Raw genomic sequence first — 19,298 nt, 5'->3', positions numbered from 1 at the left:
GAATTTTGGGAAACTTTAACAGTGCTGTCAACTTTGGAAAAAGTTATCCCAATTTACTGTGTTGAGTTGGCATTATAGAGAAATGGACAGCCATATTGGTGTAGAAATGTTAATTTTTTCTATTTTTTTTTCCATTTGTACAGGGGTAACGCACTGTACTTAATATGTAAGGTTATATATATATGTGGGTTTGATTAGAGAAACTAATATTCTCTAAATAATGAAAAAAAGAATAAGACTACAAGACCAAGAAGCAATTTAAATATGTTCAGGGACCATCTTCATCTTCATAATTAAGGATTATTTCAATCTTAAATCATTGCCTTTTCTATTTTCCTTTTTAGTTTTATTTTAGGATTCCCTATTTTTAATGCTCATATAGAGATTTCTTTAACTGAAATACCGAATAGTTTCTCTGGTGTGAAAAACTATAATAGTACACAGGATCCTAATGAGATAATTAATAATGTGAAATAGGAAGTAAAGAGCTAAAGGTGTAGGGAAAGTGGGTAGGGTGAGGGAAAGGTAATAAGGGAGAGGAAAAAATGTGAGAAACTGAAAAAATGGAAATAAAGTGTTTATAAGTGGGGAGGGGAGGAGGGGGTGAAGGGAGGGCAGGGACAAGGGGAAAAAAATGAGAACCGAGAACTATCATGTAAAGGTACAGGATCCCAATAATGACTGTAACTGCATTGTATACCTAGATTGTACCAATAAACTCAATAAAAAGAAAATGGAAAGACATCCCTTGTTCCTGTGTAGGAAGAATCGATATAGTGAAAATGGGCATACTTCCAAAACTGCTATACAGATTTGATGCAATCCCTATTAAAATCACAACAGTTTATTTCATAGAACTAAAGAAAACAATACAAAAATTAATTTGGAATCAGAAGAGACCTAGAATACCAAAAGCAATTCTAGGCAACAGAGACATGGCAGGGGGTATCATAATCCACAAATTGAAACTATACTTCAAAGCCACTGTGATAAAAACAGTATGGCGCTGGCAAAGAAACAACCTGAGGATCAGTAGATTAGAAGATGTAGAAACATCTCCTCACATACTGAGCTGCCTCATCTTTGACAAAGAGCCAAACACCCTCTCTGGACAAAAGATAGCCTCTATTAAATGGTGTTGGAAAAACTAGATTTCAGCTTGTCAAAGATTAAAATTAGACCCGTATCTTTCACCATACACTAAACTAAAATCCAAGTGGCTTAAAGATCTAAATATTAAAACAGAAACATTACACTTGCTGGAAGATAAGTTAGGCAGAACTCTTGACTATATTGGCATAGGAAAAGACCTTATGAACAAATACTCAGTAGCACAAGAACTAGCACAAAGATTCAACAATTGGGATCTCATCTTTTTTAAAAGCTTCTGTACTATGAGAGAAATTACAAGCAGAGATAATAGACAACCCACAATGTAGGAAAAAATTTTATCGGAGTTCCTCAGACAAAGGTCTACTATCTAGAATATATAAAGAACTCAAAAAAATCAGATCCCCCACATATAAAGACCCAATTCAAAAATGGGGATCTGAAATGACCAAACAGTTCTCAGACAAAGAACTGAAAGCAGCAAATAATCATATGAAAAAAATGTTCAACATCACTGGTCATTTGAGAGATGCAGATGAAAACAACACGAGATTCCCTCTCACCCTAGTAAGAATGGCTGCTATCAAGAAATCAACCAATAACAAATGTTGGCAGGGTTGTCGGAGATAGGAACTCTTCATTGTTGGTGGGAGTGCAGACTGGTGCAAGCACTATGGAAATTAATATGGAGATACCTCAAACAGCTAGGATTAGAAGTCCCATTTGACCCAAAAGAATTAAAGGAGTCATACCACAGCGATATATGCTCACCCATGTTTATAGCAGCACAGTTTGTAATAGGTAAAACTTGGAAATAGTCCAACTGCCCATCAACTGGAGACTGGATAAAAAAGATGCAGAGTTTTTAATAAAATGGAATATTACTCAACCATAAAGAACGTGAAACTGAAGAGATTTATAGCTAAGTGGGTGCACATTGAGGCCATACTCAAGTGAAATTAATAAGTCTCACATGAGAAAATACCACATAGTTTCTCTGGTGTGAAAAAGTAAAAGTGTAAATAAGGACTAAAATGTATAATTGATATTGTGCAATAAAGAAGAAGAGTCTAAAAGAGTATAAGAAGTGGGAGGAGTAGGGGAAAGGTAAAAAGGGAAAAGAAAATATTTGTGAAAAGGAAAAACAGTGAAGCAATGTCTTTATAAACAGGGAAGGGTGGAGGGGCTGAGGGGAGAGCTGGGGAATGGGAATAAATAAGTACCTGATAAGTCATGTATAGGTACAAGATCCCAATGATGAATGTAACTTTGTTATATACCTAATATGTGCCAATAAAATTAATAAAAAATTTTAAAAACAACAAAAAAACAAGGAACCTCTGTTAGTGTGGCAGTATGATTTTAGGGTGCAAACTATGGCATTAGCATAACTCTTTCAGAAACTGACATTTAATCACTATGATTTTCAATGTCCACTAAATAACTTAGTTGGCTGGCCCCTTGTTGCCATTTCTAACCTGGTCTTAATGAGGGACAGGATGTTTATCTTCAGTGCTGAAGATGAACCATCGGACATGTATTGGCCGCACCCACTCTAGGTCAAAACTCAGACGAGCCTGTTTACCTTTTTGGTCCACCCTTCCCAGGCCCTGGCTAATGAAAACCCTTCTGTTTGTGTCACCTCTAGAATGACAGCACCACATCTGACAAACATAGTATAGGACCATAAAGAGTTTTATATTTCCTTTCCTCTGACACCCACTTTTAAGAAATATAGCTGCCCTGTATACTTAAGCAATACCTACTTGTAGCCTTATACTACAACAATTTGATGGAAAACTTTGCCCTAAAATTTCTGTCTTTGCCTGTTTAGATTGCATTTGTTTTTTCAAAGCAAATGTGTGCTGTCACATATCGAATTGGCTGTGGCATTACTTTGAAAAATATAAAAGTTGGGCCAGGGATTTAGCTCAGCAGTTCAGTGGCCTGCCTTGCAAGCACAAGGACGGGACTTCAATCCCTGGTTCAAAAAAAAAAAAGAAAAATATAAAAGTTAAAGTTTTCACTGTGTTCTATGTGGTGATGATGTGTGGAATGAAAATATGCTGCTATTTTGGACAATATTACAGAAGCAAAAAACAGTAATGAAATACACAGGGCATCCCTGAAGTTCGAGGTAGAATTTTATCTGAGCAAGTGAAATGCCCCTGATTTGTAATTAAAGACGAATAGTGTGGAGAACTTACTAAAAGTATTCTCTCTCTTATATGAAAATTCTCATATAAATAACTACTAAACTCAATAGTTCAGCAGTGTTTAAAGTATGTTAAATTTTTTAACTAATAATATGCAGTCATCAACTATGTTCTCTTCACACTGTAGCCAACACTGGAAAATGGCTTCGCGTTTATACAAACTGATTGTGAAGCAGGAAATGAAATTCTTGCCCTAACTTTGGCCTGTCTGGGATACAGCTATAACCAGGATAAAAGAGAAGGAAGAGAGATTGGATTATAAAATCTCCATACAGTGTCTTAGGTATTAATATTTACTGCACTGTTTCCAGAGTGACCGGAAGTACTCAAGAGAAACAGAAGTAGCTGCTCTTTATCTACTCAGGCTCAGACTCCTGAGCAAGCTTTGTCATTGGGGATTGTGTGTTAAAATCATGCCCACAACTATCCTAAGGAATAAGTCTAAATTAGGTGATGGTCTAGTGGGTGGTCATTTCTTAGTTCTACAGAACTTGTTATATCTGCTTGCTATGGACTGGATGCTACTTGAGTGTGTAATCTGAGGTTAATGTTCCGGAAGTGTGATCCCAATGTAGTGGTATTGAGGTGGGAAAACCTTTAAGAGGTAGGACATGGTGGGAGATGGTGAGGTCACTGGAAACCCCATCCTTGGAAGGCAGTAATGTACTTCTTGGGTGACCTTCGTTAGTTTTCAAGGTAGAGAGGTGTTACAGAAAGAGCAGAGTGGCCACTGAGTCTTGTTTGCTTTCTATCATGCCATGTGGCTACTCTCTCCCTCACATATGTTCTCTGCCATGACAATATCTGCCATACTGTGATGTAACCAGAAGGGCCTCATCACAAAACACTCTGATGGGGTCACTGACCTTGAACTTCAGGCTTACTAAAGTGTGAGCCAAATGTACCTCTTTTCTCTCTCTCTCTCTCTCTCTCTCTCTCTCTCTCTCTCTCTCTCTCTCTATCTATATATATATATATATATCACTCCTCCTCATATATTTTGTTACAGCAACAGAAAATGGTCTATCATACTGTTCATGATAATAATCTCCAAATTCAAATTCTGTGATTCCACTGAAATCAGGAGTTACAAATTGAAGACTACACCTGAGTGATCCAGTACCCATTTCTGTTGCTTGCTGTTTTCTTTTTAAATTTACCTCATGAATAGCATTCCTGAAGGTAGAAAATATTACACTACAGGAAAAAAAATTAGCTACTCATAGCAAAAACAAGGGTGAGAACCTTTAAACTATCTCCAGATAGAGCATTAGAGAAGAATTTTATCTTCTTCTTGTGAAGAGCAATGTTACATAAGATCTAAACTTGTTTCATGAATTCTTCTAGAAAAATAAATTACTCTAATTCAATATTGCCTGAAATAAAAGAAAAATACATTAGTTGGCTAAACAATGACCAATTTTCAAATATGTACTAATAAAATACATATTGTATGTTGCCCCTGAACCTACAATAACTTCTTGGAAGTCATTGCTGAGAGAAAACCATCATGACAGACACTGACTTCTCCCTGATCTCCAAGTTACTTCTAACCCTGACTGACTGTGGATCATCGTAAATCCACTAGCATGTCTCTGTTGGCTTTTCGCATCTCTGCTGTCCTACAGCGATTCCCATAGCAAACAAAGGTCTCCCATGTTTATTTTTGGTTGGTGACTCCACCGTACAGTACTGGAAAGGCAATGAAGCCTCCGTATACATTCCACCACCCTCTCACATCTCAGTTTTGAGACACATACCCAAAAGGATTTCATGGGCACAGGCCACAACGAACTGACTAGTTTCTAAAAAGGGGGTGTCAGCCATATCTTATTAACCCTAAAAGTCCATTAACTTGAGACAGTTTCTACTCTTCTCCTGTGTTTCTATGATTCAATTGCACATTAAATTTCCACGAGATACAAAGCACTGCACATCCTGTTGTAACATGTCTCTAGGGACAGATGTATACATTGAGCTGTTAGCCAAGGAGTAGCCCCACTCACTAATTCACTCAAGTTCTCAACGTCCTTCTCCATTCCCAAATAAATCAAGTACTGCACAGTAATTTCTCCAAAGATCTGCAGTAAGATTACAGCCAATAGGCCTTGGCAGAACACTTTACCTGTGTCTTCAAAAGTCTCAGGCATCATAAGCTGCTCACACGTTGAGAAGCAAGAACTTTCCTCCGTGTTCCTAGATTCCACAGTACACCAGCACTTTGACAGAGGGCACAACTCGTGAGCAGAAATAACCAAATGCTGGTCTGACATACATGTAAAAGGAAATTTTTTATTTTAAATTTTAAATGCAATGGTTACCTTTCAAACTTCGGGCCCTCTCCCGCCCCAGAAATCATGAAAACAAAAAATGATGAGAGCTTAGTTGAATGTAAAATACAAAGAAAAGTTGTTCAAATAATTATTTACTCAAGCATAACTTTTAATAAATGTCTAGTTTTGAAGAACTAGGTACACACAATGAACAGTAAGTTAATAATTCATTCGGTGAGTATAGGTTACATTAGCATTTGAGATAATCTGTCACCAAATGCTGTGTCAACCCAAGTACTAGTTCTACTACTGAAATGCACTGAAATTAATTACAAATTACTGCAGTTCCGAGTCAATTTCTTATGTCTTTCCAGAGACATTTGTTGAGATACTGCAGTTAGGCCTCTGACTGGAAACCCTTTCTTTAAAATTATCTTGCGGTAGACCCCATTACTTCAAATAACCTTGGGGACTACCTGAAGAAATACCTCAAAAAATAATAGCAAACATTTGCTTTGTCTGGTCACATTAAATATATTTTAATTGGGCGGACAGTTCCAAATTTAAGATTTGTCTCAGATCGTTATGTTTGCACAAGACCCATTGTACCAACCATTTTTCTCCATTGTCTAAATACAATTTCCTTCTCTCTCATAAATACCCCCAACATATAATTCATTTGTCTTCATTTTAGGATGCAATGCCAGCCCTCTGGTTGTCTAGACTCTCCTTTGCTTCCAAAAGTGACAAACTAAGTTTCTCAAGAGACCAAGCGCTGCTCGTCATATGTTCCATTGCTGGAGTCCACCTTGTTTCTGAGTTACAGCAGTGGGGTAAGGAAGAAGCAGTCTTCCTTTGAAATTCCCTAACCGACCTGGATTAGCAATTAGAGAGCATTTAACTGCGTTTTCTTTTAATGTTTATTGATGCTACCGCCAACCTGCAATTTTTTCATGAGGAGACTTAACACCCTATTCAAAATCCAACTGACAATGGGGAAAAGAGAAATTAAAAAAGGAAAAGTATATCAAAAATATCCAGATGCTGCTCTGGTTTTTTGTTTTTACTTCAAGTTTCAGATTTCCAAATGCAGCTTCTCCCTAGTAAACATTTGTGGCAGTTTAAAACATGTTCTTCATTCATGGGATAGATTTTGTTAATCACTGGAAGTGCCATGAGGTGTGAAGAAACTCTATTGCAACTTTAAAACAATTCTGTGAATATAGCATCACAGAAGTTCAATTATATAAGCAGGTAAAAGCTGCCAAATTTGGAAACAAACACACTAGTACTAGTTAAATGGAAGTTTTCTTCAACGTAACTGTGTTATTCCAGAACAACTTTAAAACAGAGAGCACAGCTCAAGTACAGAACTTCTTATAAGGGGAAGCAGGAGTTGGCTAAATTGAAAGAGTTTCATTATTCTGTCCTTCTCCCTGTACCAAACTTTCAGACTGTGCCTTCTCATGATGCGCTCTGCCAAAAGTGTCCATTCCCCGAAGTTGTAGTGGACGTGTGTGTGTGTGTGCTGTCAGTATATGTAATTTTGCTTTTACAATGTTGGCAGTAAGAAGCAGCCTTCTAATTTTATTCAGCCTGATGATAGGCCCTAGCGTTTTAATTATTTTTCATGTTGTGAGTAATTTATTATTCATTGGGTATCTTCCCTGTAAATCTTGCCCTCGCTCTGTAAGATTTTTCTTTGGTGTCCAACAAAGGGTTTCATTGCAATAAGACTGAAGGTGTGTCTACATCCTTACCCAGAGCCCAAACAATGCCAGCCTTCCAGAGGAGCCCAGGAGCTTGGGGTGGGGAAATAGAGTCATTAAAGAGTATCTTCAGCCCTCAGCCCAGAGAGCACCAGAGTCACCACTGATGTCCTCCTAAAAGGGCATCTCCAAACACATCTCCCTGCAGAGCCTAATCTGGGGCCAAGAAGACTGGGACTAAAATTGAATCTCCCTGGTATCCGTGTGCAAGGGATTCCCAAAGCAATGGATTGGCTCCTTTTCAGAAACATGTGCCTCCTGATCATCCTAATGGTAAGTAGAATTTAAAGGCTTGGGGAGAACGTCTTGTCTCTTCTGTCCACTATCAAGCTTTCTAGGAGGGATTTGTTCCATTTTTTAATCTTCATTTTTCAAAATGTTGTCTAGGAGTTAGTTCAGCCACTGTTAATTTCAAAGGATCCTGGATGCCTGCAGGGACCCAGTAACATAGAAATGCCAAGTAAGAATCTAGCTGAATTAGACTTAAATGGCCTCAGAGACACAATCTCATTCAGATCAAATTCTAGGACAATTCTAAAGTTCATAATTAGAAATACAATTGTTTCCATCTTTTTTTTTTTTTTTTTTTTTTTACTTAAATCAAGCAGGTTGCTGTGAAAATACCCAGGCCAAGTGGTTCTGAAATTTGGAGGCAAGCTATCCAGCCTATTTTTAAAACACTTATTTCCCTGTGAATCTCTTTCATAGTAGAGGGATGTCAACTAAAAGTATGTTATATCTGATTATGTGATACTTAAGTCACATTATTAAAATACTTCTATAGTCCAAGAAAGAAACATATAAGTGATAAATTCTTTTGAAGCAAACATGGCACTTTGGAGTTTATTTTATTTTCTTTCAACCTTGCAGTGGACAAATGTAAAAGAGACACCATGCATAATAACTTCCTACCCTTGAGAGAGGCAAGGCAGCAGCTTCTAATTCTAGGTCCAGAGAGGGATAAAGATTGGGTTGACTAATTCATTAGACTAATGCAAATTCAATTAGAAAAGTTTATTTACAGAATTACTTATGGCTAGGTTAGACTCACTTAGACTAAGTCCACTGATGATAAAATGGCAGAACAAATCAGTCAAAATACACAAAAAAATTTTAAAAAGGATAAAGAAGAAGATTACTAGGAAACTGTAAACTTTTTTTCAAAGCAAATCCAGGCAAACAACATGTACAGTACTCTGCTGCACATCATTCTGCAAGAGTGTGGTCAGGCGTGCTACCACCTAAGGTTGGAAAATGATGCCCACGCTACTCTCAAGCAAGTGACATTGTGCCGACTCATCTGAACATTAGTTTCGAAGCACAGCAGCAGGGCTGGTATAGTGAGCGTCATTCTAGAGTTTAAGTGGCTACGAACTTCAAAAGCACTGCAGGAGCTCAACATTGCCAAAAGGCACACACCTCCAGCTTTCACCAGTTTAAGAGATGGATTATTAAACAAGACCATTTCTTTTTATTTAAAACAAAAAATACCAAGAAGAAATGTGACATCCTATGCTCATTTATTTACTAAATTCAAAAATTCCTAGAGAAAGAGGGAAGACGATTAAAGACTTGATCTTTAATAGAACTAGCACAGTACCCGTATATACTTCCTGTTATGCTTCTTCTGTAGGGCGTCTCTGCTTTTCTCAGTTCATCCTTTTCTTTTTTCCTGCAAAGCAAACAGCATGCGTTAATGCTTCAGAAGCAACTTAGGAGCAGTGAATTTTGCCTCCTATTGCTTTCTGCATAGGCATGTTTTATGATAATATTATTTAATTAAAGAGTTAATTTGTCTTCTCCTTGATCTTGAAAGAGTACTTTAGAAGGTTCTCAGGCTCTCCCAGTAGGGTTTTTTTTTTTGCAATCTGAGTGGTTTTGATATTTAGTTCTTCCCCACTTCTCACTGACACTAAAATATTTATTTTTGTATTTTAACGATAATTTTGCTAGGCATAAACTCTCATGCATTAGATAGCTTAAGATATTAATTAATAATATCTGGAGCTAAAAATAGTAACAAATAATATCCAGGAAGCAGAGACTTCCAGCATATTTCAAGATTGAGACAAATGCAAAAACAGGTTGAAGGAGAATCCATTTGCTGTTGTAGTTATCAGGAAAGTAGGTATGCCTCCTCGTCTTTAATATCCTGAGCTTCAACTCTGCCCCTTTTTAATCAACGGAATCAAAGCCTGTCTGGGGCATCATTGCAGCTTGCACTAATGAGGGCGTGGTGACCTTTCAGAGACTTACAGGTACTTTGTGTCAGCTACCTCTCAGCCACAGAGTACTTCAAACAAGGTTTTGACTGAGTTAACCAATAAAAGGTACCCAAAACTCCAGTTTCAATAGGCTGTTTCACTGGATCACGGGTCCTCTGGCATTTTCTCCCCTCGGATATTCATCACCTTTTTCTGCATAAACCAGATGGGGGAGGGAGGTACCGCCAACACTGAACCAAGTCTTAGATGTCCCAGGCTTGAGTCTCCGCTCCCCTTGGCGGTGGCTGTGTAACCCAGGTGAAAGCACTCAGCTCCTCGGGCCTTTTTTGTACCCCATGGAGAATTCGTGATGGGATACAGCGTCACTCAGTTTCTTCCACTGTAAAAATGTTGTGAGCTTCTAATTGCGTATACTGAATACTCATGTAAAGGAAGTTGGTGTCTGTCTCCTGGGTATCATGTGCACAAATTCACCTGGAGAATCTAAAAATTTAGGTAATGCTATGGGTTGTATGCATTTTATTAGGGAAGAATTACTGGAGACAGAATGGTTATTAGCTGAATGAGACCTATAGTTTATCAAACTAATAAGATCATTAAAAAGCCACTGATCAGATAAGAAGTCTTGTGCACCAAGCTATTTATGCCACATATGAGATCTAAACACTCCAATTAAATGTTTTGATTCTTGGAAAGTAGGAAATGTAGGAGGGTGCAGCAGACAGATACTATCTTACTGTAAGTTGAAAAAAAGTCACCACAACATAAAAAATGTGTCTAGAAGTAACCTAGCCTCTTTTCAATTTAGTTCTCACACAAAGCCATATTTCTCTGATACCTAGAAGAGATGTTTGGTTTTGTTTATTTCCACAGGCAAATTTCCAGAAATATAATGATAGGGGGGCACATTATCTGATTTGTTTTTTATTTCTACCAAACATAATATACTAAGTATAATTATAATGATTGTAATACTGCTTATTATGTGTAAATATAATACATATTTATTTAAACACATTATATAAATATATGATGCTTTAAATGAAGTAGAAAAAAATCTATATCTATATTTGGAATTTTTATACAAATAAATATATAAGACGCTTAATACATTTTATGATACACATTTATATATAGGTATGAAATAAATACCTATAAAATGTATATTTTTGCCTTCAAATTCCTATGTAAATATAATACATATTTATTTAAACACATTATATAAATATATGATGCTTTAAATGAAGTAGAAAAAAATCTATATCTATATTTGGAATTTTTATACAAATAAATATATAAGACGCTTAATACATTTTATGATACACATTTATATATAGGTATGAAATAAATACCTATAAAATGTATATTTTTGCCTTCAAATTCCTACAGAGCCCATGCCAGAAGTTTCATCTAAGAGGAAGGTTTATATCCCAAGAGATAGCTAGAATTATTACTGTACTATAAACTATAACTTTAGTACACTTTTTTTCATCCTATCAACCTATAAAACTGCAGAATAAAAATTCTGCCCTAAAAATATTTCATGGACATTAGGTCAGCTTTTTAAAGATGCTCCTCTTTTAGAGAATATCTGGATCCTAAAAGCCGGGTCTGATGCTTCCTTGCTGGTGCTTATGGGTCCAGAAGGAACATCCCACTGAGCAGGGAAACTGCTGACCAAGTCATGTGATGGTTCCTCCTGCTTCCCAAGGGACACTGCGTTGGAATTCCTCACTGACACAGGGCAGTTCTGATGACAGGGTATGCAACAGAGTGACGAGAACGAAGGCCTCAAATATTATTCACATGAGAAATGTTTGCCCTTCCTTTCCACACAGAAAATTACATGGCTTACAAACTAAAATGCCCCTACTTGATGCACCTTCAATTATAAACAAAAGTGGTATAATTAGGCTTTAACTTGGCATCCCCACCATATCCCTAGGACGATGCCAACTATTTTACTCAATAATTTTTATAAGCATTATTCAAGAGATAACTGCTTATTAATAAGTTGGTCTAGGTGTGCAAATGACTTCAAAAGTGACTTCAAAAAGGTAAATCATAGAGATGAAAAATAGCTTTGTTCAGGAGCTACCAAATACACTCAGTATGTAAATTATTACTGTGTCTTCTAATATTGCACTGAGCCCAGGCAATAACTTAAATTCCACATATCTTATATAAAAAAATGACAAATATTGGAAAAGAAAACAAAGCCTAGAAATTTTTCTGCAATTTGCTAAGAGCTGCACATGTATATTTCATTATACCTGTTGGATTTATAACTATAAAAATAACTCAGAATTTGCCTTACATACAGAAAACTTTGCCTGTCCCAATTTTGCCCATAAAATTATTCTAATGATGAATGGATTTAGTTTCTAACTTACATTTCTTACCAAGTCATTCTCCATATTTTTCACCAGCATGTTCTAGGTAACACTAATGTGGTTGATGCATTTCAGAATGAACATGAGAAATTTAAGCAGAGACGAAAAGGGTTAGTTCTCTGGAGTAAAGTCCATTGTATTATCCACCACCTTACACTAACAAAACATTTTACAGTTAACAAATTTATTTCAACCTATTGACAAAAATCCTGCAAGGTAAATAGATGTATCCCCATTTAACAAAAATTTTTTTAAATGCTCAGGGAAAGAAGGGTTCACCAACCCATAACTGAGAAGACAGTCCAGATTTGAACACAATAACACAAGAAAACTTTTTTTTTTTCTTTTTTTTTGAGACAGGCCCTCTGTAATTCAGGCTGGTCTTAAACTCACTATATAGCCCAGGTTGGCCTTGAACTCTCAGTGATCCTCCTGCCTGAGCCTCCCAAGTGCTGGGATTACAGGCATGTGCCACCACACCCAATCTTTCAAATGTACCATAAGTGACTCCTTTCCCACTTTGGGCCAAGACCATCTTCTATGCATTTGCTTCCTTTACACATCAAACACATTCCAATATCTTTTGTCCGTTATCTGCTTATCCCTCTTGTAACATGTAGCCCTACATAAACACAAACTAAGTCTTACTGCTCTCTGTATTCTCATAAATTGGCATATTTATCTGCTTTGCACAATGTCTTTTTCAATAGCCTGAAACAGTTCTGTTCAGATTTCTTCTAGTAATGCAATTTATTCCAAGGACTCCCAGAGAAAAAGAGAAGGTAAAATACTCTCTCATCAAGGAGGTCCACTGAAACTGTAATGCATTTAGGTTAAAACATGTCTGTCCAGATCATTTTCTTCATCCAGAGCAGCTGCCTCCAGCTCCCTTTTCTCGTTTTCTGGCCTTGTAATGATTGGTTCAGTGGGCTCCAGTCCACGAGTGCCTTTTTGCCAGGCTTTCAGGCCAAGCCACATCAGGAAACAATGCACGACCCATGTGTGCTCTGAAAAGGTGGCTTTTACAGGCAAAGGATTTCTACAGCAGTTGTCCAGGAGCCCCAACTATTCTTTATAGTTGGGAATTCGTGAAGTTGTGCTACTTCATACCCTTTGGGAACGTGATGTCATTACATGTTTCCTCCAAAACATCCATTCACAGATGCTTCCTGGACAGTGAGGAGCACCCCAAAAGAGTTCGGGATCTATTTTTAAGAGCTCAAGGGTAAAACTAGCTGGATTTCTTCAGGTAGACCTGCACTTACAGTGACAGGAGTCGGCAGCTTGGCTATGTTCCCCGCCTCAGGAAAGCCAGCTGAGCAGGGAGCAGGGAGTCAGGCAATGTACCACCAAGGCCCTCACCAGCCACAGCTTAAGTCCTGCTAAGTGGCAGCCCTCCCCTGGGATCCAGCATTGCAAGTGCACTGGCCTAGAAGAAAACAAGGGAGCCAGAGGAAGGATTTAAAGAAGGTTGTAGTCAAGAAGTCTAGGCAATGCTTTGGATAGTTTTCAGTTGAACCGGCTCTGTAGTCAGGACAAGAGCCAGCTCAAAGGAACTCAAAATACTTTCTCATCTCTCTGAACTAAAGACAAGTCTGGTTTGTGTGGCTAATTTCAAAGCTTTAAAATAATAGATTGTGTTTTATATGACAGGGGGTCCTATAAACGCACCCTCTGAAACAGGGGAAGACTTTTTTCCATTTCCTCTCCTATCGCAGATGCACCGAGCACCTGCTGCACCCCTCCCTTTCACACTGTGGTTCTATTTGGATCAAGCAGGAAGAAGCTGGGGAATGTGTTGAAAGTCATACTGGTTGAAGCACAGAACCCAGACTCAGACTCTTCTGCCTCCAAATCTAAGGAATTTGCTCTTAAGCACATTGCTTTGAATGAAGCCAAGTGGTAATTTAAGCCTAAACTTCCACTATGGAACAGATATTACTTCCCTTTAAATGTATACCAATTTCAGAAACGTGTATCTGCTTAATTACTATCCCAACAGTGGTCTTCAAGTGAGGCACATGTTTCACTGAAATGCAAGAGAGCTTCACAGGGTGTAAATGCAACAGATTTTAAAGGAATCATTTTCTAGATCTTGAGCTTCCTGACAGATGATAGATGATTGATATGTAGGGAGGGAGATAGATAGATAGATGATAGATAGATAGAATAATAGGTATTCTTTCCTTAAATCAACCTACCTGTGCATGCACTCACACCTGATTCTCCTCTCCTAAATTCCTCTTTTTAAAAAAATTCATACCTCTTGCCTGTGGCAAATATTGCTAAATTGCCCTGCAATTGGTCATAAAACTACCTGGCACATTAAAATAAGAGATAGTTCCAAATATGCCATCAGTATTGAGAATGAGAATTGACTCTTAAGCTCTGAAATATTTGTGCAAATTATGCAGCTTTCAGTTGTTTGTTTTCAACAAAATTAAAAGAGAACATAATAATCAGCTGATAAGTCATTTAAAAATCACTTTTAGCATAGATTGCTCTGTAGACTTAGGTCACATAATTCAGAACAAGTTATAAAAATGTAAGGACTCTGATTTTAAAAAAATCCTCCAATATCATCCTTAAATAAAAACATGTTCTTTTAGTACTACTCTCACAATTGAAACACAAGCCAAACAAAAAAGAATTGACGTGGAGACTCTTTAAATTCTAATAAGTGGTATTTACTCACAAATTGATACTTTGAAACTCTGTCTCTTGCCAGGGATGTAGCTCAGCAGCACAGTACCTACCTGGCAAGAGCAAGGCCCAGCGTTCAATTCCTGGTACCAAAACAGAAAAAAAAAAAAAAAAAAATAACAAAAAAAAAAAAAAAAAAAAAAAAAAAAAAGACCTAAAACTCTTATCTTTTTACATTATATTTCCAATCCAGTCCTACTTCTATATTTAAATACGGTGCATCGAATTTTCCATATTTTTCATAGAGTTGACTTAATTGTGCTACATTTTGTAATTATAAACCTAATCCAGTCCATTAGTTCATTGATGAAAACAGAATATAGGCACTCAAGGAGAAACGAGTGAAATACCAACTTTTAAAGAACATCATCTGTTTTGTTTATTTTTCTGATGAGTGACACTGGGCATCAAATGACAATGGCATTTAGATTCTATCTGCTACATTTCAAAGTGCTTTGACAATTGTATTTTTAAATACAGTTTTTAAATAGTTTTTAATTTTAAAACAGTCTTAAAGGTCATCCTTTGCAAATTTTAAACCTTATGATGAAAAATTTTAGCTATCAATACTAAAAGATTTGAGGAAGCACATCTCTTTTTTTAGAAATTCTTACTTTCATGAGCGAAATCTTTTCAGGCAATGCGCGGGAGAAAATTAGGAGCCTCAAGACGACCATCCATATCTTCTCCGAGCAGGGAGCACAATTATGTGAGGCCAAAATTCAAACTAAGTCAAAACAATTTGGTTAAGAATCGGCAGAGGAATAGTGACTGGGGTCCCTCCTCGGCTGCCGTTTTAATGCTGCACCCACAGGACAGGATAGTAACTTCGCAGCTTTCTGTGAGCAGGCAGACACCTGGGTGAGGATGTGCCCTCTGCGGAGTAAAAGTTACTCGCCCCGTCTCCAACGCGGTTGTCATGAGAATCCAGCTAGGACCCACTCTCGCTGCTCGTTTCAAGATCAAATGAGGCTATTGGGTTGATTATGGCTCCCAAGTTGCCCCGCTCTGCTGGTGCTCAGCTGTGTGGGTGGAGAAAGCAACACAGCTATGCGACTGTAGCCATCAGGGCTGCGGCAATGAAAAGAACAGCTGGGGAGGACCTCAAAGAGGAGAAAGAAAAGAGAGGAGAGGACAGAGAAAAGAGACACAAGTGTGAAACTCAGGGGGAGGACAGGCACAGTCTCGTGAATAAAGGGCGCATGTGCTGAGCTCACCAGCCTGGCGTTCACCAAGGTCATCCCTGGACCCACTGCAGGAGGTGCCTGAGAACCGCAGCGCTAACTGTAGGATGGTTCTCGGTTATCCTGCGATCCAGTGAGCAGAATGAGACGCCAGCACCCAAGCGAGGCATAAGGCAACCACCAAAACCTAGGTCTGTGTGAACTGATTGACAAGGAACTTTCCCTTGATAATCCCTGAGGGCAAGAAACAAACCACAAAATCACATGCGTGGTTTCTTTCTTAATAACTCATTTTTGGTTGGTGTCATTTGAACTTCGTCACTTGGCAAAAGTCAGCATCGGCTGCTGCCTTAAGATCACAGACCTTCTCAACTCCCATTTTTCTTGACTTTGCCATGAGGCACAAACCCCTGAATAGCCCTTCACCTGCCTTAACACTGACCTGTACTTACTCCGCCTACTTTCTGAATGCTTCCTCTCTGCTTTCACATCCAATCTCTTTTCCTCCCTCACCTCTGCTTCTTAACCAGTCCTCCACACTAAGAATCGGCTCTGCATCCACACGGTGTCTTTTGACCGATTATCTCCGCCTGCCCAAGCTCTCTGCACTTAGATTTCTCCTTTCTATTCCTTTCACAAAAGTAAGCATTCCCCCAAGATTCTGTTCTGTGCTTGCTTCACTGATTTTCTTTGTACATTTTCACTTAGTAGCATCATTTTCTTCAATTGTAAATAACACTGCTTTGGAAAATTCCACCTTTTCAGATTTTCTGTCTATCCCAAATATTAGAAGTATACTGAAAATAAATAAACAGATAGTAGTCATCAGTACCCTGCAGTCAGTCTCTTGCTAATTTTGTTTCCATTAATAAGTAGCTCCTCTCTCCCAGAATGATAAGCGTTAAGTTCCTGGAACCACCAACTCTTCCCCCTCAAAGTCCTCCCTCTAGGAGCCCTATCAGTTCCTTGCTGATAGCTCTGTTCTCACTTCTGCTACAAGGCCCTTTCAGCACCAAGGTTCAAGTTCTTGCTGTATCTTTCCTAAGCAATTGCTAATTAACTATTTGATGCATCCACTTCAAGTGTTTTCTCTTCTCATCTTCCCTTCATATCGATGATATGTTTAAAAGACTAATTTTGTCACTCCCAGTCTCTAGCCAGTGAAGTCCACCCTGCCCAGCCTGGCAGGTGAAACGCTTCCTGGTCTACCCCACACAGACACTGACCTCACCTCTCATGGCACCTCCACCTTATGCCACTAATCTTACCAGATCTGCAACATCCTCTGAAACCTTGCGCCTTACACCTGTGTTCTTGCTTTACTCCAGCTGAAGTGTTGTTCTCTATCAGTTCCTCTTGTCGAATCCGCTTCATCACCCAGAACCTTTAACAGCCCCTGCTCTACTGTGAGGCCTTCCTAAAATCCACATTGATAACTGGAGTTCCTTGCTTTTTCCTTCCATTCAGCCCACCTGTGCCTCTGTTAAAGCAGGTGCCCTACCTCGCCTAACAAGTCACACTTTTGCCTTGTCTAAAGCTTTGAAAGCCTCCACAAAAAATGTAATCATTATATACTGCAAATGTGTACTAATGAAAATGAAAATTAAAATAAATAATGAAAAATGTAAAAGCCTTTTAGGACAGAAAAGCTTTATTACTCATTTTCTATTACCCTTGTTAGTTTTACATTTTTAATGAAGTGTATGTTTAAGAAATTAATGAAAGAATACCATTGATGTTTTTATGATGCTGTTTCTTTAGGCTTTACACTAACTCTGTGCCTTCTCTGACAGGTGGTGCTGGCAGTAAACAGTGAATTTATCGTTGAGGTAAGGTATAATAAAACTATCTTCTCTACTTAAAATCAAAAGAAAATTGGGTTTTATATTATATATAAAAAATTAGAATATTTAAAAATATAATCATCCAGGTAAAAGTTAAGAAAAAAAACATCAGTCAAACTGAAATAGCAATAATAAAACCTATCCTATCAAATTTTTATACTTTAAGGGCATGGCTTGGATAGGTCAGTGTCTCTGTAATTCCCACTCATAAAACTATATTAGTAGCTTATATGAATGTTTCCCAATCTAGCAGTGTGACAGTGCACATCTGTAATCCCAGTACTTGACTGAGACAGGAGAATCACAGTGAGTCTGAGATCAGCTGGGGCCACATAGTGAGTTCAAGGCCACCCTGTACTACGTGGAGAGATTGGTCTCAAAACATAAAAAAAGTTTCCCAGGGTCTATGAATAAGGGAAAGATGTAAAAATTAAAAATATGTAATTGCAATTAAATAAACCAACAGGAAATCTGCTGCCTTTGGAGTAGGACTCAGGAAATAAGACCACTGTCCTGTATCTCTGGTCTTCCAATTTTGCAAGAATGTACTTGGATGCTTACCCCCAGTGGTGTCCCTATCAGCAGAAGAGAAAACTTCCTTCCCAGTTTAGATGAGTGCAGCTTCTATTTAGGATGAGATGCACTCAGAGGAGAGGCAACGTGAAGTTCCGGGGAAAGCAAAGTCCTGTCAGAGCACAGGGGAGGGTGAGACAGGCCAGGCTTCTACGCAGAATAGAGAAAAGCTACCCTGTACTATGAATTATTATGCCACACAGAGCTGGTGGAATCTGTGTGACTTGACTCTTAGAAATAAGATGATTCCAGCAAAGTAGCGACCAGGGCTGGGCAAGCTATATTTATCCAGGATTGAGAATTAAAAAGTAAAAAGTTCCTTTCCTCCTCAAATTCAATACCATTGTTTCTTCCGGATGCACCTTTCAATGCTAAGTAAATATCTGTACTAAGTGTAAGTAGTCTAACACTATCAGAACACTACCCTTGCTTAAGGTGAAAGAATTAGACATTGAAAACGGCACTACAACATGGCAAACCGTCAGAAGACAGAAGAGGGAGTGGATCAAGTTTGCTGCGGCCTGTCGGGAAGGAGAGGACAACTCAAAGAGGAATCCAATCGCCAGAGTAAGAGACAAACCACACAAGCACATCCTGTGCTGATAGCAGATGCATTGCTAGCAGGAAAACTCTGAAATACTCCAGGGCTTTGAAGCCCCACTGCCCCCACATGGGTTTAGGAAAGTGACATGTAATCACTTGCTTGCTTTTGAATGTCATGTGCTGGTGGCTGACACAAGTGTGCTTGGCCAGAGCGTCCCAGGAAAGTAACCCTAGAAGAAAGACTTTGTGCTGGAGTGAAAATGGACTGTGGCTATTTCTCTGTTGTTTGCTCATTGTTGCCTGCATGTGGTAATCGAAGACGAACTCTTCAAAAGGTCATGGGTTTATCCTGTACTTGATTAACTCAAGAAAGTAAGGGTGGTGTCAAAAGTTTGCCAATCTCTATTGTTGTTTGCTCATTGTTGCCTGCATGTGGTAATCGAAGACGAACTCTTCAAAAGGTCA

General features: G+C 38.3%; 1 protein-coding gene across 1 annotated transcript in view; it reads left to right on the top strand.

Moving 5' to 3' along the window:
* Positions 1 to 8,552: 8,552 nt before the first annotated feature.
* Dsg4 (desmoglein 4) overlaps positions 8,553 to 19,298 on the top strand; it is a 32,444-nt gene continuing 21,698 nt past the window's right edge. Inside the window, exons 1-4 of the mRNA XM_010643373.2 lie at positions 8,553 to 8,614; positions 10,546 to 10,561; positions 17,667 to 17,702; positions 18,726 to 18,857. Of these exons, the coding sequence (XP_010641675.2) occupies positions 8,553 to 8,614; positions 10,546 to 10,561; positions 17,667 to 17,702; positions 18,726 to 18,857 (246 nt within the window). The remainder of the gene's footprint in view (positions 8,615 to 10,545; positions 10,562 to 17,666; positions 17,703 to 18,725; positions 18,858 to 19,298) is intronic.

Source organism: Fukomys damarensis, unplaced genomic scaffold (genome assembly GCF_012274545.1).
Source record: "Fukomys damarensis isolate Sample0158 unplaced genomic scaffold, DMR_v1.0_HiC HiC_scaffold_30, whole genome shotgun sequence".
In the NCBI taxonomy this organism is placed as follows: domain Eukaryota; kingdom Metazoa; phylum Chordata; class Mammalia; order Rodentia; family Bathyergidae; genus Fukomys; species Fukomys damarensis.
Note: the sequence above shows the minus strand (reverse complement) of the source record. Positions and strands in the feature narration are given on the sequence as shown.